The following is a 27,556-nucleotide window of genomic DNA, read 5'->3' on the forward strand; positions in this document are numbered from 1 at the left end:
GAACATAAGATTTAGGGACCCCCCCCACCTCCCATGCCTCCTGCTGTCTCACAAAAAGTTGCCCTGCCTTCTTTTTGATGCCTGATTTGAGTGTCTAAGTACAAATCTGAAGGTCTCATGCTCTTTACTTGTGGTAGTCAGTGCCTTCTACACACACAGAGACACGGATTTTAGATCTATGAACAACATATGTCATAAATACATTTAAAACAGTTGTGCAATCTTCTTCGTTGGAGTATTTATGGACAGAGTTGCCAAGAATGCCTCCTCCAAGGTCGTTATGGCCAAACAAAGGCTCATGAAACCAGCGAGCTGGAAACCAACAGATATCAATCAGTCCCATCCTACATGCACTTCCTACAGGATCAGGAGGCTTCACCTCCGCCCATTTCTAGCCAGTGCAGTTTAGTGGTGAGACTGCTGGACAGACTGGAAATAGCAAAGTCCAGATCCACGCTTAGATGTGAATCTCACTGAGTGATCTTGGGCCAATCATGCTGGCTCAGTCACAAAATTGCTGTAAATAAAATGTTCAAAGAAAGACAGGCAGCCTGTCTCATTCTGAGCAGGATTAAAACTAAGTGCACCCACAAGCAGGGATTGAAGGTGGCATGGAAGCAGCCGTTTAATCTACGGGTCTCCAAGGCAGTAGATGCAGGGAGTATTGACTAGGCTGGACGACTGCAGACTAGCTGGGCAAAGCAAGCAGAGGCTGTACAGCCAATTTCCCCGAGTAAGCCGCTCATGGACCCCACCAGGGCCACCGAGCCTACCTACCTTTTCCCTTCCTTGACTCCATCACTACGACCCCCTCCCCGCTTTTCCTTCCACTCTTGAGGGCTCTCGGCCCCAGAGACCAAGCCTCCGCTGTCTACTGACAATACTGTGCATGTACACTTGGTACTCTCAACATTTTGGCAGGTTTAGCTTTTTTTAAGCCAAACTTTGGGTTACGGCCCATTTGACCCACAAGTATACCCCTTAGGTTTCAGCAACCTAGCTGTACATACTATAAAACTAAATAGCAAGCTCAGGTTAGCAGTCACAGAGCCTCTTGGAAGATGCCACCCTGGTTTTCTTTGGGCCAGCAACATGATTGATACCCACCCTTCTTGACACATCATGTTTTCACACCCCAGGAAATCTTCCATGGATCAGACTAGGGACCAATGGATCTGTTGTGGAAAGCTCAGCTTTCTATCCATCATCCCTCTGAGGACACACTGCTCAATCCACCCTGCCTGTCATGGAAGAAAGCCATCATCACATGATCAAACTGGCTGCAACTAAGGGAAGTACAACGGGGGTGGCATGCTGGAAGAGCTAACTCCATGACAGGCAGGCAGGCGAGTGAAAGGCAGGGAGAATTTAAAAGTATGTCAACCGAGGCTGCTGGCTCAGATGCCTCTTTTAGACAGACATCTCTAGAAGAACAAATGCCATGACACGCTGAGGCAAGAGGTGGACTCCTCAATATTAAAACCCACAAGGGATGAGGCATACTCACAGGGACTATCAACATGCAGTAGTGCTGGGGATCCTTTTCTGTGTTTATCTGCTGCAGGGGGAACTCCAGGACCACTTTGCTGAGCACCTCCATCACCTCCTTCAGACCAATGTTATAGGCATATCTATAAGAAGAAGGGAGAGACATCAAGGTGTTCCAGAACATTTTTAGACTGGCCACACCTGCCTCCATCTCTGGCTGGGTGGTTTTAAAGAGAGTAATTGAAGCCCATGTCCCAATGCTGGATCAGTGCCGCATTCCACAGAGCTGTGGGCTGCAAACATGCAGCTACAGGCAAAGAGGTATTTGCCTGCCAAAGAGGTGGCTGCTGGCAAGTTGCAAGGCTTGAAAGAAAGCTACCCCCTCCAAATTCACAAAGTCAGAGGGGCATCATCTTACTTGAGTGAGTTGATCTCCAGAACCAGGTTGTCACAGGAGATGTTCTCCTCTTCCCCTCTCTGCAGAGTACCCAGCACTTCATTCTGGAAAACTGCAAGCAAACAGATTGACAGATCACAACTCAAGAATGCCAGCCACCATCAGCAGGTGGCACCATTTCCCAAATTGGGAAAATCTTGTGGTTAAACTGGGATTTTTAGCCTACTTTCCAGTAGGCTTATGAGATCACCAGGCATTCTGTGTGTGTCCCCCACATCAACTTTGCAATGCCTTGACCAATATGAACCAAATCAGGTACAGCTGTAGGGACACAGGGACATCTCAATGGCATAGTTTGTGATGATGTCATCCCCCCAATCCAAGATGGTGGATGCGTAAACTTTTGAGGAGCAAATAGGCTAACTTGTGAACCACTTAACCAATCTGAACCAAATTTGCTACAACTGTAGGGACACATAGGGGTGCCCTAATGGTGTGGTGTGTGATGATGTCATCCACTCCAGTTCAAGATGAGGGCCGCGTGAACATCTGAGGCACAAGCGGGCTAATATATGGACTGTCTAACCCATTTGAACCAAGTTACATACAGTTGGAGTGAGTGACACACAGGCAAGCCTCAATGGCATAGCACTTGTGATGATGTCATCCACACCAATTCAAGATGGCAGATGCATAGACTTTGGAGACACAAGTGGGCTGACTTGTGAACTGCTTAACTGATTTGAACCAAATTTGCTACAGCTGTAGAGACACATAGCGACACCTCAATGGCGTAGATTGTGACAATGTCACCCAACCCAATTCAAGATGGCAGACATGTAAACTTTTGAGGCGCAAGTGTCCTAACTTGAGGACTGTCTAACCAATCTGAACCAAATTTGATACAGTTGTAGTGAGTGACACCTCAGTGATGTAGTTTGTAATGATGTAATCCACCCCGAACCAAGATGGTGGATGCATGAACACCTGAGGTCCAAGAAATCTAACTTGTGGTCCTTGATTTGAACCAAATTTAGTCCAGTTGTAGAGACAGTGAAAGGAAAGTAGGCTGATTAGTTCTTACTAGAACAATTTGTTAATTCACCCAGATGGCTTAGGGCAGTGCAGGGAGGTGCATGCTTGCAGAGCGAATGCCGTACGTGAAAACCCAGAGTCTCACCTTTGATGTCATCCAGCTGAGGGGAAGCTGTCCGACTGTCTGGCTGCTCAGACCCCAGACTCATATCACTGTCTGTCTCACTTTCTTCTTCCACATTTAAAGTTGGACCTGGTGAAGATGTAGAAAGCAAAACACACACAACCACGTCTGGGTATGGAAGCTGCCAGCCTTCAAGCTTTGCCAAGCAACCCTTCACAAGTTCAAGGTCCTCTCTCCTCCACAACCTAGAAGACAGCCGACCCCCAACAGCCGGCTGGGTGATCTTCCCAAGCCAGGGAGCTGCCCACTGAGAATGTCTCTTTATGGACTCTTGTTCAACCTTCAAGGTATTATGCCTAATGGGGTGCTCTTGACTGATTTTAGACCACACAGCAGATTGTAAAAAATCTCTTAGCTATGCAGAACCTTGCCTATAGGAACACAGGAAGCTGCCTTATACAGATCCAGCAGCTCTCCAAGGTTTCAGGCAGAAGTCTTTCCCAGTCCTGACTGGAAATGCCACCAGGGACTGATGCTAAGCTACAGCCCCATCTGTCAAGGGCATTCACCTGGCCCCCTGTGTAAGGACATGCCTGCTCATATCTTCTTAATGCACCAGGCTCCATACTTCACCATTTTGCAGCTGTCTCCACATACAGGCAATTCAATAATTTGTGCAGCGAAGACTGCCACTGGGCATAAAACCTCTCCCCCAGTGGCAGTGACATTCTGCTGGCAGGTGTTGGCTTGATTCTACTCGCCTGAACTTCATTTTTCCTCACCCCAAAGGGACTGCCTTTGCTCCTCTTCATCCACATCATTCTCACTCACTGCTTTCCAGAGGTAACCTTTGCCCTCGGCGCCAACTTCTGCTATACTGTAACCTAGGAAGAGAAGGAAGCAATGTTGATTTGACCTCAGCCACTGGAAAAAGGGACTGGCCTCAGAGATATCTTTTGGTCATGGCTGACATGACCAACATACGTGCTGCATGGCCCTAGATGACAATGACGACAACGACAACTACTACTACAACAAATATTTAAGAACATAAGAACAGCCCTGCTGGATCAGGCCCAAGGAGGCCCATCTAGTCCAGCATCCTGGTTCACACAGTGGCCCACCAGATGCCACTGGGAGCCTACAGGCAGGAGTTGAAAGGGGCATGCCCTCTCTCCTGCTGTTACTCCCCTGCAACTGGGACTCAGAGGCATCCTGTCTTTGAGGCTGGAGGTGGCCCTCCGACTAGTAGCCATTGATAGACCTCTCCTCCATGAAGTTATTCAAGCCCCTCTACAATTTTCTACAAGGTCTCAAACCGGTTTACATAGAATAAGAAATAAGATTGTCACTTGTCCAAAGGGGCTCACAGTCTAAAAAGCAACAAAAAAGATACACTAGCAACAGACACTGGAGGGATGCTGTGCTGGGGCTGGATAGGGACAGCTGTTCTCCCTCTGTTAAAAGAGAATCACCACTTTAAAAGGCGTCTCTTTGCTCAGTTAAGCAGGGGGTAGCTACCACTGATTACTAGAGAGAACACTGCATATTTCTGTCACTGCATCTTCACATATTCACAACAGCTGCATTTTTTTAATATAAAAAGATTTCTTTATACAAGTAAGCAGTTAAATGCTATTGCTTGAGTTTTAAAACAAAAATAAATTACACATCAAGTTTCTATTTGTTGTTTTGGGTTTTGTTTTTTAAAGACCAAGCTATTATGTCAGAAGAAGAAGCATTATAGGAACAGTCTGGCATTAATGGGGCGGGGGGGCGGGGGAGGGAAGCATGAGGCAGATGTAGCTTGGACTTCTTAACCCTGAGATTGTCATTTGGGAATCACATAAATAGGAGAGTTTGGGGATGAATATTTACAGGGGCTTATGTGCAGAATTTGGCATTTTTAAAATTTATATTAAGGATCTGTGCACATGCACCCTGGGGAAGAATGTGCACAGAACCGGGCAGGGGAAATCTGAAGGGGGGTGGAAGTTGACTTTAAGGGCAGGGGAGGGTGCACTTACCCCGCCCTCTGCTTCCCCCCCGCCGGCGCGACAGCATACCTCCCTGCCGCCCCGTTGCCTCATTGGACCCTATGTCAGCGGAAATAGTTGGCGTGCGCATGTCACACTTGCGCGCGCCTGACGTGTGTGTGTGCATGCCAGCGCAAGCAGGCACATCGGGTACTTCCGCTGACATAGGGTCCGACAAGGCAACGGGACGGCAGGGAGGTATGCTGCTGCCCCAATGGACCCTTAAAAAACAGAGCGAGGGGTAAGTGCACCCTCCCTCATCCTTAAAGTCAACCCCCACCCCCACCTTTGAACCGGCGGAATCACCGGTCATTCGAACTGTTCAGAGGCCCATAAACGGCCTCTGAACCAGTTCTGGGCACATCCCTAACCGTGGGTGCATGTCCTTTAACTTTTTAAACTTTTAAAATATTCAAATCAACAACCTAAGGGCCCATCCAGTCCATCATTTTGCTTTCCAGTGACCAAGCAGATGCTTCTGTGAAATTCAAGAGGCAGCACGCGGAGGAAAACAGCCTTCCACTCCTTGGCCACTCCCTAGCAACTAGTATTCAGAAAGACAAGAGTTCCATTAACTATCTCAGCCAATAGCTTCCAACAGCCCTATCCTCCAGAAATTTGCCTAATTCCCTTTTTAGACCATGTTAGCTAGCAACCATCCCCACATCCTGTTGCAACAAATTCCTTAAGCTGACTATGTGGTGTGAAGAAGTACTTTCTTTTGTCTGTCCTGAATCTCCTGCCACTCAGCTTTATTGGGTGACCCTTAGTGCTATGAGATAAGGAGAGGGGAAATTATCTATCCATTTTCCAGCAGGATTTCATAAGCCAAAATTATAGCTCGAGTTATCTTTTTCCCCCCAACTAAAAAGCCCATAATTTCAGCTTTTCCTCATAGAAAGTGCTCAATTTTTTTTTTAAAGGAACAAATTAATAAAGTCCCATTCTGAGGAGTCCCACAAGAATTCACAGACTGCAATAAAGCCTTTGAGGTTGAATATGGCTCCAAGTCACAAATTCATGCTCTAAATTTCATTAGCTCCCAGACAGCGAAAATGACTCAATATTTCTGCAGCTGTCTATCACAGAAGCTCATTCTCCCATGAACCAAGAATCCCCACCTGCTAAGAGAACCAGGTAAAATAGCCCCTTACTGAAAGGAGGAACCAAGTTTTAATTGGAGGAAGAAGCGGGGGTGGGGGGAGGCATGACAAGCTCAGCTACCAAATGGGACATTAGTTACATAAGCTAACAGTTTAGCTAAAGCAGCTAAAATTTGCATTTTTCATATGTGAAAACAGAAGTGGAAAGATTGTGACTGAGCTAGGATTTGAAACCATTGTGCCACATCGGAAAGGAAGAAGCACTCTCTGTCCTGTCCCTGCACTCTCAGGAGTGGATACTTTAGCCGGAGGCTTGATCCATTCCAAGCAGCTTTGTATTTCCTATTTTTCTGTGTAGGGGAAAGAAGGTTCTGCAAGAACAACAGACAGCATGAATACAAGGCAGAGGATAGAGGAGAGCCCCCCACTCTCCTGGCAAATCCAGACAGGTAAGAGCTCACACACCTTTTAGCTTCACTTTGCTCTCCTCTTTGTTCACGCTGGAATCATCACTGAACTGGTCGTCATCATCATCCTCTTCCTCATCCGTGGGATGCAGAGAGATGACAGTGGCTTCTGGAAGAACCATGTCAGGGCCAACCACCACCTAGAAATTCAATAATGGATAGTATCCAGGGTTGTCTTTAGTGTGTAACAGCTGTGCTTGCTCTGGAGTAAAAACTCCTGTCGCGGACTAAGCACAACTTTGGATGCTACCCTATGTTTACATCCATAACAGGTACATCTAGTGCATTGCCTCCAGCAGAAGGTAAAAAACTTGCAAACTCTAGTCCCAGAATTTTAGAGCATTCCATTGATTAGAAGTTATTGCCCAAGGGCCAAGAGGAGCCCACTAAGCAGTCTAAGGTTGCCATTCTGATCACTGCTACCTGGCAATCCAGCAAAATTGACAGCAATAATTCATTGATACGCTGCTTCCTAATGCACCAACTGCTCTACAATCTCCATGTTATAAAGACATCTGTGAGGCAGGCTGGCGTTGTCATTGTCATCGTCGTCATCATCATCATCCTCCCTATTTTACTGATGGAGAACCAAAGTTGAGTCAGTGCAGCCCAAGGGCATCCAGCAACTCTTCAAGTGAGATGAGATTCCGAAGACGTCTTGGAGAAAGAAGCCCACCACTAGGACTGCTGGGACTACCATCGGGAGAATCAAACCAACACAGAGCAGCAGCTCTTCTAACTATGCAACCATCTTTTCATTTGTGTGTTAGGCGCTTTGTTTGTGAAAAGGCAGGATAGGGGGGGGGAAAAAGAGAGAGACTAAAACAAACCCAACTCACTCACCTGGGAAGTGAGGACGCAGCGAGGATTCAGCGTTACCCCTTTCTTCACCTCAGCTTCATCACAAACAATTGACTGCTGGATTTTTACATGGTCTCCGACTCGGACACCGTTCCATAGGAATGCCCTGTCCAGAGTGACTTCATCACCTGCCAAACACCACCAATGTGTGTGGAACAGAACTGCCATTCTGGGTATATTCATTCATTCTCATCCAAACATTCACTGGCAGAAGCACACTCAGCACCGTGAGTATCCTGTGGCCATTCAGTGCCAAAACCCAGAGGAACAACAGTGCATGTACTCCCTGAATCACTCCAGCCTGCCCCAATTTCCTGCTTCAGTTCCATGGTTCCCACTATCCTCCTCTCATCTATGTATCGTAGACTGCAAGCTGCATCACCTTCTGTGTTGAACATATAAAGATGCCTTATATGAAGTCAGAACACAGATCTGTGTCAACTGGCAGATGCTCTCCATGGGTTCAAACAAGGAGGGATCTTTCCCAGCCCTAGCTGGTGATGCCAGGGATGGAACCTGGGACCTTTTGCACTCAAAGCAGGTGCTCCACAGCCTGACTCCCAATGGAACAGTACCTAGCTCCTTGTTTAACCAGGTGCCCTCCCATCACAGCTCCTGTTACTTGGACTACCAAATTACTGGGGCTTTTCTTCCCTGGAGGTTTCCAAACAGAGGCTGGACAGCCATCTCTCAAAGATGCTGTAGCAGTTGCCGGCACAGAGCAGGGGGTTGGGCCAAACGACCTCCAAGGTGCATTCTAGCTTTAACCTTCTATGAAAATGGCACCCGACTCCTTCACTCAACCACCCACATCTCCTTGCGTAGCGAACTCACCTATCTTGCAGTCGGGGCCAATGACACTGTTGGTTATAGTGCATTTCCTGCCCACAGACGTCCCCTGCCCGATGAGGACGTTCTCTTCCAGCACACTGCCGTGGCCCAGGCTCACCTCCGCCCCCCGGTAGATGTTGTGCCGGGAATGAGTGCAACTCTGCTTCTTGTCATCAGTGAGGTTCATCTCTGGTGTCATTGGATAAACCCAGCGTTGAAGAACGTCGGAGGACACCGCCTCATACATTAGCAAGTTGGATACAGGGGCACCATACTCTTCCGAAGTCACGTGCATATGGATCTGGTTGCCCAAGACCTGGAGACAGACACCATGTCTCCACATTAGTGGAGATTCTGGACTGTTTGGGCACAGATTTTAATTAGGGGGTTGGGGGGCACAGAATACACACAGCCCTGTGCAAGGAAGTTTGGAGCTTGGAAATACTTGGGGGCAATGTCTGGGAAAATCTCTGGAGCTTGACGGCAGGGAGCAGAATGGGCTTTGAGGATAAGATGTCAATTCCACCATAAGCAACTTGTCTTTTCCTCACCATCACCCTCCTCACTTTCTGGCTTCTCCACTTTGACAAGCAGCCAGTCACCATACTTCTCACTTCCATTCTCCTAGTCCTTGGCCAAATGGCCCCAAAGTCCCCCAAAATCGGAATCTCTGGAGACAACTGGCCATGCAAAACACATACATGCATAACTCCCAAATTGATAGACGGCTCCCGGCTAGATACTTGATAAAGCTATCCTTTGTTGAACATCGTAGAGCAATGACTGCAGCCAGACTCAATTCCCTTCCTTCTGCCATCCTGGGAGGGCGATTCCAGAAAATCCCCTATCTCCAAAGATTGTGCCTGTGTCATGCAGGAGAGGTTGAATCTACTGAACACGTTTTGTTGAATTGTTGTTTTTATAAGGAGATAAGAGAAGAATTAATTTCTCCCCTTTTAAGATATCGCAGATTGACCCCAGGCCAGGAGAAAGTGGAGTTTTTACTTGCAGACTTGGATGATTTCATCTCTGCAAGAGTTGCCAAGTTTCTTTGTATTGCAAGTAAACTTCACAGAAGATATGTTGAGAGGCTAGATGCGGGCATAGTATATTAGGAGGGTGAACAGATTTTATTTATTGAAAACTTTCTTATGTATGATACTCTTATTGTATTGTTCCTATTGCAGGTTTTTTTTATGCCACTGATGTGATGTATAGTTTTTTGTATTGAGAGGCCGTTGGCTGTAATAAGGTAAATGAATGGCATACATGCATAACTTGTTCCAAGTAAAGAATCACAGCTCTCTGCACAGAATATATAAAGCCCTGGGTACACCGAACAGCTCCCAGAATTTATTTCTTCCACTTACAAACACCTTTGCTAATCCCCAACATTACTATCACTCCATGCCAGCTGTTGATCCCCTCGTTATAAACTTACTTCCTCGTTCACCAAAAGGCCACGCACAAAATCGTCACGAGTTTGATAATCAAAGTTATCAGTGAACAGCTCAGCCACCTGCGAGAAGAGAAGCAACATGAGAACAAACAGAAGTCATAAGAGAAAGCCAGGGCTACAAGTATTTCTCTCAAAAGTTTTGGATTTGAGATAAGGCAGAAGCACTGACTTCCCAAACACTTCTTTGCAGTTACAGATCAGCAAAGAGTAATTGCGTCAATATAACAAATGAAGCTTCAAACTTTACCATCTATCCTCTTTCTCTTAAAAAAGAAAAAGAAACGAGTTCTACTGGTTACAGGCCAAGGCTGCTCTCTCACTGGTTGTTCACACACCCAGCCACAGCACAGAGCATTTCAAGAACATTTCCTGGGAAACTCTCTTAATAACCAAACATCAAAAAGGGAGCATAACATAGGTAGGCAGTGTTTTGCTCAGTGCCTCCCATTTACAGCTATGTCACACCCTATGGCATTGCCTTTCCCACCAGTGTTCCCTCAAAGGCATGTGTGTGCACTCACACATTTTTCGATGTCCAGTCAGTGAATTTTAGATCCCGCTCAGATTTAATCAGCAAGGCCCACTCTGAATGCATGTGCGCACACAATGCCTTGATACTGCCACCTAGAACAAAACTCATTCCACACACAGATGAAAAAAGTTAGAGAGAGCACTGTTTCCCAAGAAGAAAGCAGGGGAACACTGTATCCACAATGAAGAAAACTGTTTGCATAGTTCCACCATGGAACAAGGGAGAAATATACATGGAATCTATTTGATCAAGTTTCATGGACCCAGCAAAGCTCTGGGAATCAAACCTGTCTATAAATTATGGAACCTGAGAAGCAAGGGTGGGGGTAGAGGGAGAAGTAAGCGGTTTGCTCGTTTAATTCATCCGGGTTCTGCCAATCATGGGAGAAAAAGCAGCCAGCAAATACTACTCCTGACCCCTCGAAATCCTACTCAGTCTATGTGTGAGCATACAAACGCACCCCTTCCCAGCACGGTGGAAATGTCTTCATTTTCATCCTTGAAGCAAATCTTCATGAATGTATTAACTTGTGAAATATGTTCTGAGCATAGGATTGGAGTTACTTAGGAGCAGAATGTCAGTGTAAAAACAATCCCTAGATGCAAGATGTATTTTATTTATTTATTTATTTATTTTAAAAAAATTATTTAATCAATCAAATTTATATACCACCCAGGAGTTCCAGGATGGAAGCAAGGAGGGATATACATGGAATACATAAAGCCTTACCCCTACAGTTCCCTAGCAGCAACTGCAGAAGGAAGACAATTGTTGCTGCATATATACTTCTTAAATGCTTTCTCACAGAACTCCAGCACTCCCCCCTCAGTTCTGACATATGTGCCCAGAAGTGCCATGCCTGTTTCAGCAGCTACCTGGAACTAATTAAGTACACTCAAATTAACGAACTCCTCCTCTGGGTACATGCTGACTTCTCCATCAATGGTTCAAGAAGGGCAATTATATTTTCCTTAATCTTTTCTAGGGCTGTCATTAGATTTGGGAAACCTTACTTGATCAGTCGTCAGTGTTATAAATGAAATGATTAAATGTGGATACGTTTGTGTATATACACAAGCACAGACATTTTCAATTTCTGTAACAAAAATTAAGAACACCCTCCTCCTCTTCCTCCCCATCTCAGGGTACTCGAAGCTGCAGCAATCCAAGCAAATGGAATGCAGAACAAAATCCCACCAGGACGCATTTCACACACTTCCCGGTTCCCAGGGCTTGAATGCACTGCCATTTCCTAGCACCCCAGGCCCACGGATTGAAGGGACAACTTGTGCTCCCAACACATCCTTTGCTGCTCGTATTCTTCAGGCTGAAGCACCCATTCCCCTCAGCCGAGGCAAAGCTCCAGCTCCTTCCACACAAGCTATTTCCCCCATCAGGTCAACAGCATCGGGACTGGGAAATAAATCTACCTTGTTTTACTGAGCCAGGGTCCATCTAGACTCCCACCCAGAGGAGACGCAATCTGAGGAGAAGCCCACTCCAGCCTGGATCCCTGATCCTGACGTCAGCACCACAGATCCTTCTGAGCTGGAGCAGCCGGAGCCAGTCGGCCCCCTCAGAAGAACCCTGGAGCACTACTGACCCTGTGCCCCACAACAGGCTGCCTTCTACCAATTCAGACCCTTGGTCCTTATAGCTCAGTATGGTCTACACCAGGGGTGGGGAACCTTGGCCCTCCAGCTGTTTTTCAACTACAACTCCCATCATCCCCAGCCACAATTATTGTGGTTGGGGATGGTAGGAGTTGTAGTTAAAAAACAGCTGGAAGGCCAAGGTTCAGCACCCCTGGTCTACACAGACTGGCAGCAGCTTCTCCAAGGTTGCAGACAAGAGTCTCTTTCAGCCCTCTCCTGGACATGCCAGGGAGCGAACTTGGAACCTTCTGTATGCAAACATGCAGATGCTCTTCCTGGAGTGGCCCCATCTCCTAAGGGGAATATCTTACAGTGCTCACACGTCTAGTCCCCCATTCAAATGCAAAGCAGGGCGGATACTCTTTAGCAAAAAGCAGGACCTGGAGGTGGGGTGTTCGCTTGGTTGCTCAGGAACTCCCTGCCAATGGGCCTACTTAGGAGGCAGTCAGCTCAGGGGCCGCCTCTGGAGTAAGGCTGGCCTGATGACCCAGGAACATAGGAAGCTGCCATATACTGAATCAGGCCACTGGTCTATCTAGCTCAGTATTGTCTTCACAGACTGGCGGCAGTTTCTCCAAGGTTGCAAGCAGGAATCTCTCTCAGCCCTATTTTGGAGATGCTGTCAGGGAGAAAACTTCTGGAAACTTCTGCTCTTCCCAGAGAGGCTCCATCCCCTGAGGGGAATCTCTTACAGTGCTCACACTTCTAGTCTCCCATTCATATGCAACCAGGGCAGACCTGGCTTAGCTAAGGGGACAGGTCATGCTTGCTGACACAAGACCAGCTCTCCTCTCCTAGGAAAAGGAGACCCAGAAATGGCAAGGATGTCACCAGCTATAAAAATTCTCAGTTGCCATCCATCTTTTGCTAGCTTAGCAGCTCCCTTTTGGAGCTCATGCCTCCAGCCTGCCTCGCTTCATCTGGATTCAGACACATTATAACCCCACTCAAAGAGGAAATGACAGAGAACAGTGTATATCTACATGGATTCTCTTCCCTTGGACAGCAACATCAGCTGATGTTTTTCAGAGCCTACCTGGGGAGAGCAGATGCTGATGTGGCAGTCCAACAAATCATGCCGTATTTGCACATCTTCCGTATTGCTCTGGAACAAGCTCTGGAACGAACAAGGTGATGACACTGTGAGCCCCTCACATAGCATTCAATATCAAAACCACCCTATACTCACTGGAGGCAATCATGGAGCATCTGGGTGAATGGAAGGGGAGGGTGTCACATGAACCTAGCCTAGCTGCACTGGAACAACACCAGCAGCAACATGGTGTACAGGTAGGTATACCACATTGACCCTAAGAGAAGACGACTCTGAATTTTAGACCCCCTTTAAAATAAAGGTTAAACACAGGTTATACTGTATTTACCTGAAAGGAAGAGGACTTTGAATTTAAGATGACAGCCTGATTTCTAACATCAAATAACTTGGAAAAACCTAATCTTGGATTCCGGTAAATACAGTACAAAGCACACGGAAAGGAAAGGACAGGAATTCAACATCAGCACGATCAATAGACAGACACCTCTACAAAAGAGATAGCAAGACAAACCAGGATCAGGGCTCAGAATATGCTAGTAATTTTTCAGCATTTCACCCTGCCTTTCCGTTCAAGGAAGGCCATGAGTGGATTACAGCCACAAAGGGACTCTAGAAGGCTCTTGGGAACTCCGCACACTGGCAGGGTGCCCGGCTTGGGAAACTCAGCCTCCATTCCCTACCTGTGAAAGGAGATTTAAAACTAGCAACTCCCCCAAGTTTCCAGAGAACAGCTCCATAGGTAATGTGTCAAGTGCCAACAGAGTCTAGGAGAGCAACGCGTGCAAGCAGCAGGAGAAGAAGTCTCGTGCCGAGAGAGATTATTGGGTCATCTAGCTCAGTACGGTCTGCTCTGAGGAGCAGCAGCTCTCCAGGGGTCTCAGGCAGTGGCCTTTCCCAGCTCTGCTACAGCCTAGGGCCCTGTCCGGCTACACAGCCCTGTCTCCTATACCCAGCCTGGCTAGGCTTATCGGGACCGGCCTCCGAGCAGGGACAGGGAGGGGATTGAGTGTCACCTGTGCCTCCTCTGTCCCAGGCTGCTTGTTCCTTGTGTCTGCCCCCTTCCAGGGGGCCCTGACACTCTCCACCAGCCTCCTTCTCATCCCTGGCTTCGTTATATGCCTCCTCACAGGCTATGCATCGCCGGCCCCCAATTATGGGGTCAACACCCCTCTTTATTACTTGTAATTGATCACCCCTTACAGCTGTTGCCAATGCCTCTCCCCCTTCTCCTTCCTCCTGCTCCTTGCATGCCTCCCCTTCGGTCTTATCAGGGCTCCGCTCCTCCTCCACTGGAGCTGAGTCCCTGCCCACTGGCCGTCTTTCCTCCGTCTCTCCCCAGCTGCCACCCATCCCTGTTGTCTTGGGCCCTCTCACCACTCCATCCTCGGAGGTAAGGACAGCCGGCCTCGTCAGACAGGCCTTTAAACAAAAGCATCACCAGTTCAGACTTGGGATAATAGACGTGTCAAACACATGCTCTACCAGTGACTGATGGGGCCCTAAAAGTGCTGCTATCTTTCCCCCAGTGGCACAGGCTTCTCTGGAATTTGAACGATTTCTTACAATTATACCACATTTCAACCAAAAGAAAGTTCTCAAAGTAGTTTCCCTAGACAAATAATAATAATAATAGTAAGGAGAAGATGGTTTCCTGTCTCCAACTGCACTCTTAACATACCACAGGAAACTCGAAGCGCTTCAGCCCCTGGGTCCTCTGGTAGTGCAGCACCCTCTTGGTGGCACTGTCCATAGCAAGGATAATGTCATCCTCCTGACACCTGGCTCGGTGACCTGGAGAGGATTCTTTGAAAATCATTGTCATCACAGAGATGTTCTTTTCTTGCTTACGTCGTCGCCTATACAGGAGAAAAGGGAGGAGAGCTGGTTTTGTGGTGGCAAGCATGACTTGCCCCCTTAGCTAAGCAGGGACCATCCTGGTTGCATATGAATGGGAGACTAGAAGTGTGAGCACTGAAAGATATTCCCCTGAGGGGATGGAGCCACTCTGGGAAGAGCATCTAGGTTCCAAGTTCCCTCCCTGGCAGCATCTCCAAGACAGAGCAGAGAGAGACTCCTGCCTGCAACCTTGGAGAAGCCGCTGCCAGTCTGTGTAGACAATACTGAGTGAGATGGACCAAAGGTCTGACTCAGTATATGGCAGCTTCCTGTCTTCCTGTGAGGAGGATACAGTCCCAGATGGGCCCAATGAGAGAGGTTGAGGCATCTTCCTCCCAGACACCCACCTGTGTTCCCATAAAGCAGTGGAAACATTAATATTGGACACCACATCTCCTGAGACAAGGATGAAGTCAGAACGAACAAGCGACTTGGCATCAACATCCCTTAGCACATCACCAAGTGAACGGTAGAGGTCTGAGGTCACAATCCGCACTGTGTTTGGAGAGGTCGGACGGCACCACTTAGATTTCCTGCCAATAAAATAGGAGGGGAAAATAGGCAGAAGCAATACAATAGAAAGCACCTGAGTGGTTTTTTGGTATCAGTAAACAACCACATTACAAATCAGTAGTTGGTGGTTGGGGACAGTATTTGCACGGTAGTATTTGAAGTATTTGCACAGCCATGCTGGGAGTGGTCAGAATGGGCAGAAGCCTGGAAATCCCAGCTTTCGTTTCTTAAAGACGAGTTTTCACAGCTGCCGAGGAAAATATTTGGTCTTGGGATAAGTTTTATGCAAGGCGGTAGATAAATAGAATAAAATAAAATATCTGGTAGTTATTGTTAAGACTAGTGCTGCCATGTTAGCAATAGCAATAGCAATAGCACTTACATTTATGTACCGCTCTATAGCTGGAAGCTCTCTAAGCGGTTTACAATGATTTAGCATATTGCCCTCCAACATTCTGGGTACTCATTTTACCGACCTCGGAAGGATGGAAGGCTGAGTCAACCTTGAGCCCCTGATCAGGATCGAACTTGCAACCTTCTGGTTACAGGAGTTGAAGTGATTAAGACTAAACATTTTCAAAGCTTTTGATAATATTAATCAGGGCCCCTTTTAAGTCTATGTCACGAACGTGCAGATTAAGTAATTTTTAAAACTCTGGTATTCTATACCCTATAGAAATTACAATCATGCAGTTTCCCTGACACAGGTTCTTCCTACACTGTTGAATTTATTCTCTGTAGAATGGAAAATTCTGACCTACATCCAAACTAAGAGCTGCAGACACTGAATACTTCCACATATGCATGGAGGGAAAGAGTGATATTTGGGTATCTCCCTTTTCCTCTCGACATCTGTGACTCCTGAAAATGTCCCCAAGGGTTGCAGGACTCTCAGGGACATATTTTCAGCAGGCACAGGTGGCTGCAGAGGGAAGGGGGGTTTGCTGAAAGTCACCCCTCCCCTCCATGCACAGAAAATTTCCTTGTGTGCAACTCTTAGTTTGGATCTATTGAGCAATGCAAGATACAAACGTACATCTGCACACTACCTTGTGACTGATGCTTAAAGAAGCGATAGCCAAGCTTTTCAGCAAGTTACTACAAGGCAAGAACGTGAGCCACAGTCATTCCTATAACTTGCTGAAAGCCTTGGCTATCGCTATTTTAAGCTGACCCCTCCAGTAACTCAGCAGTCTGCCTGGTGACAGAGTCAAGAAAGTGGAATCACGATAAGACAGCATCAGGTACCTACTCCAGCTTCAGCTGAGAGTTGTCCCTTATGCTACACCTCTCTCCATGTTCAAAGGAACTAAATCTTCTCCATTTACGGAAAAAATTATTTCTGTAGAGCTGTAACCTTTCACATTCTGTTTCTCTCTCCCTCACCCATCTCTTTGGGCCATTTGAGGTTTTCTCTCTCTTCTTCTCCCTAGTAAGCCCTTTAAAGGACACAGATCCATATGTTGTACTACATCACCATTTGTTCCTAGAGCCTTCAGGATAGGGTGGGAAATAAATCCAAATACATACACACAAGAAAAATCATCTTCATAAACCCAAATAATTTCATTTGTCTACCAGAACAGAATATACAGAAACAGACACAAGATCACTTAGCCCATAGCTACTCTTTTTAACCACCCTGCTGCACTTTAGAACGAGGTTCATAGTTATTTCAGATTAAATAGCATGGGATATGATGCCATATTCTTCTGTATGTGGTGTAAAAAGCATTATCCACTGGAATACTTCCTCTGAGGCACTCACTAAAATGGAAATGAGTTTTCATGGAAACAAGTAAAAAGCTTTTTTACCAAACTATTTAGCCAACCCAACTGACAGGCAGCTACAAATCCACTTGCCAGCTCGCCAGTGGCGAGTGCCCCCAGCATTCTGGCGAGCAGCACACCCAGCAGCATACAGATCTCCTCACCAGAGGTCTCATTTACACTGCCATTTTTAAGGTGGTAAGAAACAGCAGGAACCCTTCCCACAGTTTCTTACCATCTCCATATCCCAGTGCAAACAACAGAAGGCTCCCTTCTTTCCTAAGCACTCTGCCTGTGTACCAGAAAAGGATCTGAGGAAAGGGATTGGATTGGTGGCGACTAAAAATAATGGCTGGCTAGTGAGCAAAGCCTAAATTGCTGGATGCCTGCCAAATGAAACAAGGAATGTGTGCTGCAGACTTCAGGGAAAGAATGGGCGGGTCTCCGATCTCTCACTCTACACCCAGCTTTTCCCCTCTCCCTGATCAGTCTCTCTGCCTCAGTTCCTGTCTCTTTAGTACAGTCAAAACTGCGGTCTACAACCTTGTTGTGAAACTTTATGCATCTAGAAAGCAGGTAAAAAATACAGGAGTCTGTAGCAGATCTGGCTGCTGCCCATACTGGTACAAGGGGTTCTCCAGGTTCTTCCCCAGCATGCCACAAAGCCCGGCTTCCCATGCCACTTATAGCACGAAATGTCAGACACTGAGCACCTCTGACCTGCAGAAACTGTCTGATGTCAGCAAGGGCAGTTGATGTTATAGACAGCTCAGAAAGACAGAAGGGAAAATAACGAGAAAAGGTATCTGCTCTTACAGTAAATGCTCCTTGATCTCTGCTGACTTCCAGCAGCAAAAGACGAAGGTTTCTTCCACTCCAGTTGCCGTTAGGAATTCTAAAGTGTAATCAATCATAGCCACATTTGCCAGAGGAATGAGCACCTAAGGAAGCAAAGAAAATTTAGCAAAACAAAAAACCCACACGCAACCGACAGATTAAGCTAGCTGAATGACAAACATGCAACCAACAGAAACTGAGACCACAGTGAACAATGCAGTCACAAGCTATGGCAGGCGTACAGAATTCATGCCGTCAAAGTAGCCCCGGACACCTACAGCTTCTTAGAACAGCTCTTAGAACAGTGCTCTCTTCACTGAGATCACTGCCAAGTTTGACAGTTTTATTCTGAACAAGTTTTAAGTACCTGGCATTGCTCGGGCTTATAACAACAGTTTACAGAAACTTAGAGCATCCGATTTTCCATCTGTCTGTCTGTGCAGGGTGGTTGTCAGGGTTCCTGGGTACCCTATGTTATTCACAGGGTCACAGGAAGTCACTTTGCAAAGTTTATTATTATTATTATTATTATTATTATTATTATTAATTCGATTTCTATACCACCCTTCCAAAAATGGCTCAGGGCGGTTTACAAAGAGAAATAAAACAAATAAGATGTTTGGTCCCAATAGCTCAAAGGGTGTTGGAATGTATAGGGAACAGACAGACAGACATTCCATTTTATTTATACAGATTGGAAGTTTATTGAAAAACCAGTTACAAACAGGAGGAGAGAAAACCCTGTGACCCTCCGATTATGTTTTATACCTTGACCAATCAGGTGAAAGAAACATAAATAAAATCCCAACTGCCTCTTAGCCAATTAAACTGCAAAACCAGCCATTTAGGAATGATATAGGCGCCTCCTTGTGGATACAGAACATGAAAATGATTAAATAAAAACTGCAACTCAGGCCACCTTTCATATTGCCATTTCTTATTCTACTAATGCCCCAGAGCCAAAATGCCTTCTAAAAAAAATATCAGAGGTATGCCCTTGATTCTCTAGTAGGGCCTTATGGTGCAACAACAGCAAAGCAATATTACTAGATCATGCTTGGCACAGTTATCTCCAATTGTCTGTTCTTTAGTCTCAGCCCCACCAATTAATCAGATAACCTTTTAGGTGATTCTCTAACAGGTAGAATAGATCAGGGTTTCTTAACCTTGGGCCCCCAGATGTTGTTGGACTACAACTCCCAGAATTCTCAGCTGCAATGGCTTTTGCTTGAGGGTTCTGGGAGTTGTAGTCCAACAACATCTGGGGGCCCAAGGTTAAGAAACCCTGGAATAGAAACCCTGGAATACAGACCTATTCCACTGATGGGGTTTGCTTCCATGCATAGGTTCACACTATATGGCATAATGAAAGTCATGTGTGCTTTTATCTGGGGCAGCACACAGGCTTCATTTAATCGAATACTGTGAAAAAGCAGACTCACGCCCTGCTAACTGGGCAAAGAGGCACCTTTTACCGTGGTGATTCTCTTTATTTAGCAGGGGGAGAATAATTGGCCCTATCCACCCCCAGCACAGCATCCCTCCATTGACTGTTGCTGGTGTGTGTCTTATGTTTCTTTTTAGAATGTGAGCCCTTTGGGGACAGGGAGCCATCTTATTTGTTTGTTATTTCTCTTTGTAAACCGCCCTGAGCCATTTTTGGAAGGGCGGTATAGAAATCGAATTATTATTATTATTATTATTATTATTATTAATAATAATATACAGACTGGCACGAATTCCTGTTCTGCGCTGTTTCACTGAAGCAGCAACCAGTGAGCCCCATCCATTTATTTGCTGGCTAGTATCTTATGATCCAACTGCTCATGATAAACATAAGCCCTGCTCTTGTTTTGGAATCAGCCCAGAGCAGGCAGAGGCCAGGCTCTGCTTGCCCTGAACATCGGATCAGTTGCTGAGGGCCTCATGAGGCAGAGCTCAAGCAAAAGGCAACCAAACTCAGGCCACCACATTATCATCAGAGTTCAGGCACTAGGAGTGCTTGCTTGCCACACTGGCCGTTTCACTCGAGGCAAGCCATGCAGCTTTGTGCACTGGTTTCGTAGCGTTCCTCTCTCACAAGCACAGACCAATTCTCACCAGACAGGCATGACAGCAGCAGCTCCTACATCAGCAAGTTAAGAAGAAATACTTGCTGGTGCCAGGCAGTTGTTTTACTGACCACAGTCTGGATTGGTGCTCTTCCCCCCCCCGCCCCCATCCCACACAGTAAAACTCTATTTGAATAAACTAATGCATATGAACCAATTAACAAGCCCGTCTTTCCCACACATTCCTCACCAAATGGCTGCATTCCACAAAGTCTAGACAAGCAAACCAATGAAACCTTTGCTAGAAATCTTGGTTTATAATCCTGCCTAACCCTAAACCCAGCCTTTCATTTTGCAGCTAACAAGATAAGACAGAACTGTACCCCAGTTGCTATACCCTACTTCTCTTTCTGTGCTGGGCAGAGGTGGGGAGTATCCTGACATCTAGTCACATCCCAGTCACGACCACATTTCAGGTCCTAAAAGTGTTCTCTTGTTGCATTGCCTGGATGTTCCAATGTTGGGAAGCAATATAATCATGAATCATGGTTTCATCTCTCTTATTCAAAGGCATACATTCCATCCCTGTCCCCACAGACACAAAACAGCAGTTCCTATCAGCAGCAAGCTAGAAAAACCATAGTGTCTGAAATGCTGGTATTATTTATTACTGTAAATTTATTGTATGCTTTTCTACTGATAACAATCTCAGTTTGCAGTTATCTTTCCTCACTGTAAGGTGATTGTTTGCCAATCTAAAGGGGACTCTCTCATGCTAAAACGTTTAGCTACGAGAGGACCTGCACAATGTGAAATGTTTTGTCAGAATGCCTAATGTATATAATCCCATCTAAATAAAATGTCTCATTTCAGCATCTTACTCCAAGTTAATTATGCCTTCGGGAAGCCTTCAAATTTTTCAACACCATTTTCAAGAAGTACTGGCACAATTCAGAGCACTGGTTCAAAACCTTTTAGATGCCAGGTAAAGACCAAATAAAGTTTATTATTTATTATCATCATCATCATCAAGGAAGTGCTTCGCTTTCTGCTTCTGAGGTTAGGTGGGTGGCTACAAGGGCTTCTCAGTACTGGCATCCTCCTTGGGGATCTCCTTTCCTTAGAGGAATCACTAACTCTTTCAAACGAGATTCTAAAAGTGTAACTCTGAGGTTTTGTGTGTCGGTGTATTGCACAGGAACCGCTGCCAAGCAGGGGCATAACGTTCATTAGGCAAGGGCAGACAGTTGTCTCCTGGCCCAGCTGCCTCAAGGGGACCCCCAGGAGGCCAGTCTCCCATGGCGTATGGCAGGGTAGGGCACGCACACCCCACAGCGCCCGCCTGATTGGCAGCCAGCCCAGGGGTTGTGCAATGGCCAGTGGCCTTGGTGTGGCGAGGAAGCAATGGGAGGGAGCTTTCCTTGCCTTCAAAAGGCAAGAACTGACCAGCTGCGCCTGCGCACCCTGTCGATTCCGGACCAGGCGGGGGTCGGGTGGGGTGGGTCAGCAGCCGCCTGCCTGCCTGATGTGCGCCGTGAGCAACAGGAGTAGCAGGCAGGCTGAGGTGCAGGAAGCTAGGCAGTAGCGACGTCAGTGGTGCCAGGGGGGAATTGCTAAATAAATAAATAAATAAATGGATGAATGAATTGAAGGCACAGAGAAGGGGGAGACAAGGAGAACTGGTGAGAAGAAGCTCCAGATCAGTAGCAAGCCTCGGCTGCTCTGAGGAGCAAGGAAAACGCTTCCCCCGCCTGCCCGCTTCTCTGGCAGTTACGGCTGCCTTTGGCTCCCGAGCCCTCCTTGGGGCTCGCTTTCCCTCTTGCAGACTGCTTCTCTCAACTGATCTCCGAGCACCTCTGCTCCTGCTCTGAATGCACCCTCATTTCCAAGAAGCTCCTGCCCCCGGCAGGAGCGGAGGTGCTCGGAGATCAGTAGAGAGAGAAGCAGTCTGCAAGAGGGAAAGCGAGCCCCGAGGAGGGCTCAGGAGCCAAAGGCAGCTGTAGCGGGCAGAGGGAGGCAAGCCCCGAAGTGAAGGGGGGGAACCCACACTGATTTCTTCCCTCCTCCCAACTATCTCTCACTGACACCTCTCTTCCCCTTGAGACTGCGTTCCCGCTCTCTTTCGTCTCACCAAGCCTGCTTTCTTTCCTTTTCTCTCTCTCTCTTATCAGTGCTCTTTCCACATGCAAGTCATTTAAAGTTCAGGAAATGCTGCCAATGGTTCTCTCTCCCTCCATTCCTCTTCTCTCTCCTGCCCCATCACCTTTTCCTCTTTATTTCTCTCTCCCTCTCATCATGCCTGCCCCATGCCCATCCACACTGGTGGGTTTGTTGTGAAGGATCAAAAAGTGTGTGGTGGAGAATCAAAGTGTAATTTTTTAAATCAAAAATTAAGAGAAAAACTCCTCTTTTTTCCTTATCATCCACTTAACATCCCATGTTAAGTGGGATGATTTAGCAAAGGTGGAAAGGAAGAGCAATGCCGTTTCCATCGTTATGTATTTTGTACAGATTGTATTGTATTTATGAGTTTTATTAGAACTCATTTTCATTCAATTCAATTTAATTTAAATTAAATTAATCTGGGCCTGTCAGAACTTCAAAAATTTTGATTAAATTCACTCTAATTTTAATTAATTTAATTAATCAACTGACATTAAGTGTTACTTTAATAAACAGCACCCTAAAAATTGACTTCAGTCCCCACAAGCCAAGTCACAGTTGGTTTTGGCCCACCAGGGCATTTGAGTTGTGCACCCCTGGTGTGTATATATATAGCAGCGAGGGGCCCATTTTAAAATCTCATCTCTGGGCGCACCCCAACCTTGGTACGCCCCTGCTGCCAAGTGTTAGTTCAGCTCCCTTACCACTCCTCCAGCAAACCTGGGCACAAAGCCAAGGCAATAATTTGACTCTAATCCAATCAGTTCCTGCCTATGCCATGTGGTATCTGTCACTGAAAGCGTCTTGCTGGAAAGAGCTGTAGGGCACCTTCTTCATGATTTTTTAAATTTTATTTTTAGCATGCTTCCATATTGTACATATCAAAAACATAGTGTGTTTCCAAAAAAAAAAAAAGTGTGCAATATGCTGCAGATAACACTTGACTGGCTGTAGTTCTTACCCAAAAAGGAAATGCGTTTTCCTGACAGCATTTGTGTAGCAACCCTCAGTGGCATTCACATGCATCACTGGCATATGATAGTAGTTCAATTCTCAAGGCTACAAGGAGAACTGCTCAAGAGCTGGTTGAGTCCCTTTCCCCTCACATAAGCCCATCTACAATGCTCACAATATAATGATGAACATCTCTTTCTATTAAGGGTTTTTTAAAGTTAAAAACACAGTTCTAAATGGACAAGTCTCACCAGCAATTAACTCTATGCTGACAAGTCACTTGCTAAGGACTATCCAGCTAAGCCTGTTCGACTACCAGCAATGATACAGAATACATGTACTCCCTAAATACTGGGAGTGCTTTCCCACTCTTGTAAAGCAAAAGATCAAAGGATGACACATCTGCAATGCCAACCAGTAATTCCAAAGGAAAGCATGCTGCTCAAGGATCAGACTACTATCCCAGAGAGATTACTTTCCCCAACACTAAACAAGCAAAATCTAAACAAGCTTTGTCTTAATTTACAAACCCTTCCACCTTATGGGAAAAACAGGGACGATTTCCTCTACTTTAAAAAAACATGCAAACTAACATTCTAATAGTAGAAAAGGACCTAACCTGACCCTCACTCCAGGATGGTCTTCCTGTCCCACAGAAATTATCCCACCTCAGATCTTTTTTTTCTTTCCCAAGGTTCCTGGCACATATGTGTACATTTCTGGTGTAGTGGTTAGAGTGCTGGACTTGGACCGGGGAGACCCAAGTTCAAATCCCCATTCAGCCTTGACACTTGCTGAGTGACTCTGGGCCAGTCACTTCTCTCTCAGCCTAACCTACATCACGGGGTTGTTGTGAGGAGAGACTTAAGCATGTAGTACACCGCTCTGGGCTCCTGGAGGAAGAGCGGGATATAAAATAATAATAAATAATAATAATAATGTTTAAAGCATTGGATGTGGGGGCATTGAGGAGACCAGGTCAACATCTTGAATTTTTTCATACAGAAGGAGAATTAGCAGAGCTGGACTTGTGGCAGCAAACATGTCTTGTCCACTTAGCTAAGCAGGGTCTGCCCTGGTTGCATATGAAAGGGAGACTAGAAGTGTGAGGACTGTAAGATCTTCCCCTCAGGGGATGGGACCACTCTGATAAGGTTCCAAGTTTCCTCCCTGGCTTCTCCAACATAGGGCTGAGAGAGATTCCTGCCTGCAACCTTGGAGAAGCTGCTGCCAGTCTGTGAAGACAATACTGAGCTATACAGACCAATGGTCTGGCTCAGTATATGGTAGTTTCCTATGTTCCTATGTAAGAGAGGCCTGAAATTATTTGTTTTTGGAAAGAGGGTGTTCTGAATGGGATCCGAAAACAGTGGACCATCTCTCAGAGGATGGAAGAGAGAAGTCCTCTGATGGCATGATCGACACTGACTCTTCAGTGTCCAGTGCCAGCTGCTTAAGTAGTAGGTAAGGTAAAGTCTGCCGTCAAGTCAGTGTTGACTCCTGGCCACCACAGAGCCCTGTGGTTGTCTTTTGGTAGAATACAGGAGGGGTTTACCATTGCCATCTCCCGCGCAGTATGAGATGATGCCTTTCAGCATCTTCCTATATCGCTGCTACCCTATATAGGTGTCTCTGGGAAACATACCAGCGGGGATTCGAACCAGCAACCTCTTGCTTGCTAGGCAAGTCATTTCCCCACTGCGCCATTAGGTGGCTAGGTAGTAGGTAGCCGAGAGAAAGTAAGGGGACTGAAGTATCAGCCGTTTTGTGGCAGTCAGAGTGGAAGGGGACTGCTAGAACTTCTCAATGAACCAACAACTTACCTTTTTTAATGTTCTCTTAACATACAAATCACCCCACCCCTCTAAGCTCTGTAGCACAGGCTAGGCAAGATGCATTCACAGAACTCCTATGTTGGGCGATTTTTTATCTGGAATTCTAAATGGCTGGGAGAAAAGCTGGTGGGTGTAATGGAAAATTGTTGCCTTCTATATCATCAGGCCTTTCATCAGCCTAGCCCACTATTGCCTATTCAAAGTGGCAGGGGTTCTTCAAGATCCTGGAGTGTGTTTCCCCCCAATCCAGCTACCAGTCTGGACTTTAACAGCATCTCAACATGCAGTTTCCAAAAAAAAAAAAAAAAAAAAAAGAGGGGGGAAAAGAAACAAAGAAAAATGACCAACCCTTCACCTGCTACATTTTTACACACGAGGCTGATGTTAAAAACACAGAAACAGCATCAGTACAAACGTTAGCCTTTGAGAAATCAGTCTCATCTTAAACTACCTCACAGTGTTTTGAGAATGAATGAGCACAGAACTCTGGAACTATTCATATAAGAACTAATATGTGGGTTTTCCAGGATATTTGGAGTTGGAAACCTTTTTTAAAAAATTCCAATGCAAATTTCCCTCATTTGCATAAAACCTGCATTATTTTGTTCTCAAAAAGAAATCCCTATACAAATTTTCCGGACACATAAAGTGTGATCTGATTTGCAATATTATTTGACCAATTTATACAGTAAATGGGGCCAGTGTCTAGTCCACCCTATCCAATCACTTATCCAAAATAAACAAACTTTGAATAAATTAAAAAAACTGAATGAATGAATAAATAAATAAATAAAATCAGACTAATATTAAGCATAAATTGTGATATAAAAATCACAGAAATCTATGTTGTGTTGCCCATGTGGCAATGATACTTCTGACACCAGTTGGCTAAGTTGGTGTGGAATGTTCATGAACACTGCAAATGCTTAGGAGACAAAGCTGCCAGAATGTTTACAGTCCAGTTTCTATGAAAGAAGGAAACATCTTTTTTAAAAAATTATTAAAACTGCATGTTGGACTTAGCAGACAGACTAGCTTTGTGAGGCAAAAATTAGGACTGGGAAGGCACTCCAAGAGCCAGCTAAGCTAAAGGGTGACACTGAAGGTGCAAAGTAGACAATAGACCAAGAAACAGGAACCTGATTAAATGTTAAGTGAGGAAGACTTGATTTGCACCAAAGAGGTATCCTGGCAGCTGTTCCTTCTACTGCCTTTTTAGCATGCCAGCCTGGCAATCCTAAAGTGGCAATGAGCACACACCAGCCATGTATGAATTTCAAGTATCGAGAGCCAGAGGGCACAGTGGTTACGAGGGGGATATAGAACCAGGTGGATCAAGGTTCAAATCCCCCCTCAGCCCTGTAGCTGTCACTGGGTTAGCCACGATCTCCCAATTTAACCTGCCTCACAGGGTTGTTGTGAGGGTAAGGGGGGGCGGGGAGGAAAACATGCATGCTGCCCTGAAGAAGGGCGGGCTAAAAAGGCAGCAATAGGCAAAACACTGACTTGAACGGACTAGTGTCACTTTCGCCGGGAGACCGTCTTATTAAAATACTGCAAATTTAATTCAATAATTTAGTACTCATGATTAATAATAACAACAGATACTGCAGCACTGCAATGCCTGCTGGTGGCCAAGACAAGCCCGATCCTGGGGAAGTGGGGGGAGTGGAGGGAAAGGCAGCCCGCCAGCCGAGCTGGCATCCCTCCGCCGCCCGCAGGCTCACCCGGGGCCGGTCCTTGGAAATGGGGAAGAAGCGCCGGTTGAAGCTGTCGGCGACCAGCACGGCCTGGAGAGGAGGCGGCGGCTCCTCCTGGGGATCGGGCCCTCGAGATCCCCCGGACCCGGCGCCACGCTTCCCAGAGGAACCCCGGGCCGCCATCGCTTCCCGCTTGCCCTCTCTCACGCGCTTCGGCCTCGTCGGCGAGCTCCTTCCGCTTCCGGAGGAAACAGGAGGACCCGACGGCGCCTCTGAGAGAACAAAAGAGCGCGTAGTGCGAAGGGGATGGGACGGAGAGGGACCAATGGGCGTATGCGTGATTGCATCCTGATTTTGCAAACCAGGTTGATGATGGTCACTAAATGACTGAGCGCTGACCCCGCACAGTATTCCTCCAATGACTGTTGCTGGTGTCTGTCTTATGTTTCTTTTTAGATTGTGAGCCCTTTGGGAATAGGGATCTTTCTTTCTATCTATCTATTTATCTATCTATGTAAACCGCTTTGGAAATTTTTGTTGACAAGCAGTATAATAAATATTAGTAGTAGCAGGTGGCTTCAGGCGCTTGCGGTTGTTTTGTTCTCTGGCAGGCTCAGGGGGGGAAATTGAGAGCGGTGAGCAGCACAGCAGGGCCAACGGGCATTTGTGGGTGGGTGAGCTGTGCCCCACATGTGAGATTTCTGGAAGAGAAATGAGGGGGTGGGGTGCGCTTGCCCACTCATGCCCCCTGTTGCAAGTGGGGTTTGCAGTCATTAAAGTTTGCAAGCAGGAGTAT

At 46.3% G+C, this 27,556-nt stretch overlaps 1 protein-coding gene across 1 annotated transcript in view; it reads right to left on the bottom strand.

Moving 5' to 3' along the window:
- The window catches only part of EIF2B5 (eukaryotic translation initiation factor 2B subunit epsilon), a 40,856-nt gene extending 13,862 nt beyond the window's left edge, over positions 1-26,994 (bottom strand). Inside the window, exons 1-13 of the mRNA XM_053309553.1 lie at positions 26,788-26,994; positions 18,037-18,161; positions 15,286-15,471; positions 14,721-14,898; positions 13,025-13,105; positions 9,784-9,861; positions 8,346-8,658; positions 7,494-7,639; positions 6,649-6,790; positions 3,827-3,928; positions 3,066-3,173; positions 1,907-1,997; positions 1,508-1,631 (exon numbers count right to left, since the gene is read on the bottom strand). Coding sequence (XP_053165528.1) covers positions 1,508-1,631; positions 1,907-1,997; positions 3,066-3,173; positions 3,827-3,928; positions 6,649-6,790; positions 7,494-7,639; positions 8,346-8,658; positions 9,784-9,861; positions 13,025-13,105; positions 14,721-14,898; positions 15,286-15,471; positions 18,037-18,161; positions 26,788-26,943 — 1,830 coding nt within the window. The 5' untranslated portion in view covers positions 26,944-26,994. The remainder of the gene's footprint in view (positions 1-1,507; positions 1,632-1,906; positions 1,998-3,065; positions 3,174-3,826; positions 3,929-6,648; positions 6,791-7,493; positions 7,640-8,345; positions 8,659-9,783; positions 9,862-13,024; positions 13,106-14,720; positions 14,899-15,285; positions 15,472-18,036; positions 18,162-26,787) is intronic.
- Between the last annotated feature and the right edge of the window lie 562 nt (positions 26,995-27,556).

The sequence above is a fragment of the Hemicordylus capensis genome, chromosome 3 (assembly GCF_027244095.1).
Source record: "Hemicordylus capensis ecotype Gifberg chromosome 3, rHemCap1.1.pri, whole genome shotgun sequence".
NCBI lineage: Eukaryota > Metazoa > Chordata > Lepidosauria > Squamata > Cordylidae > Hemicordylus > Hemicordylus capensis.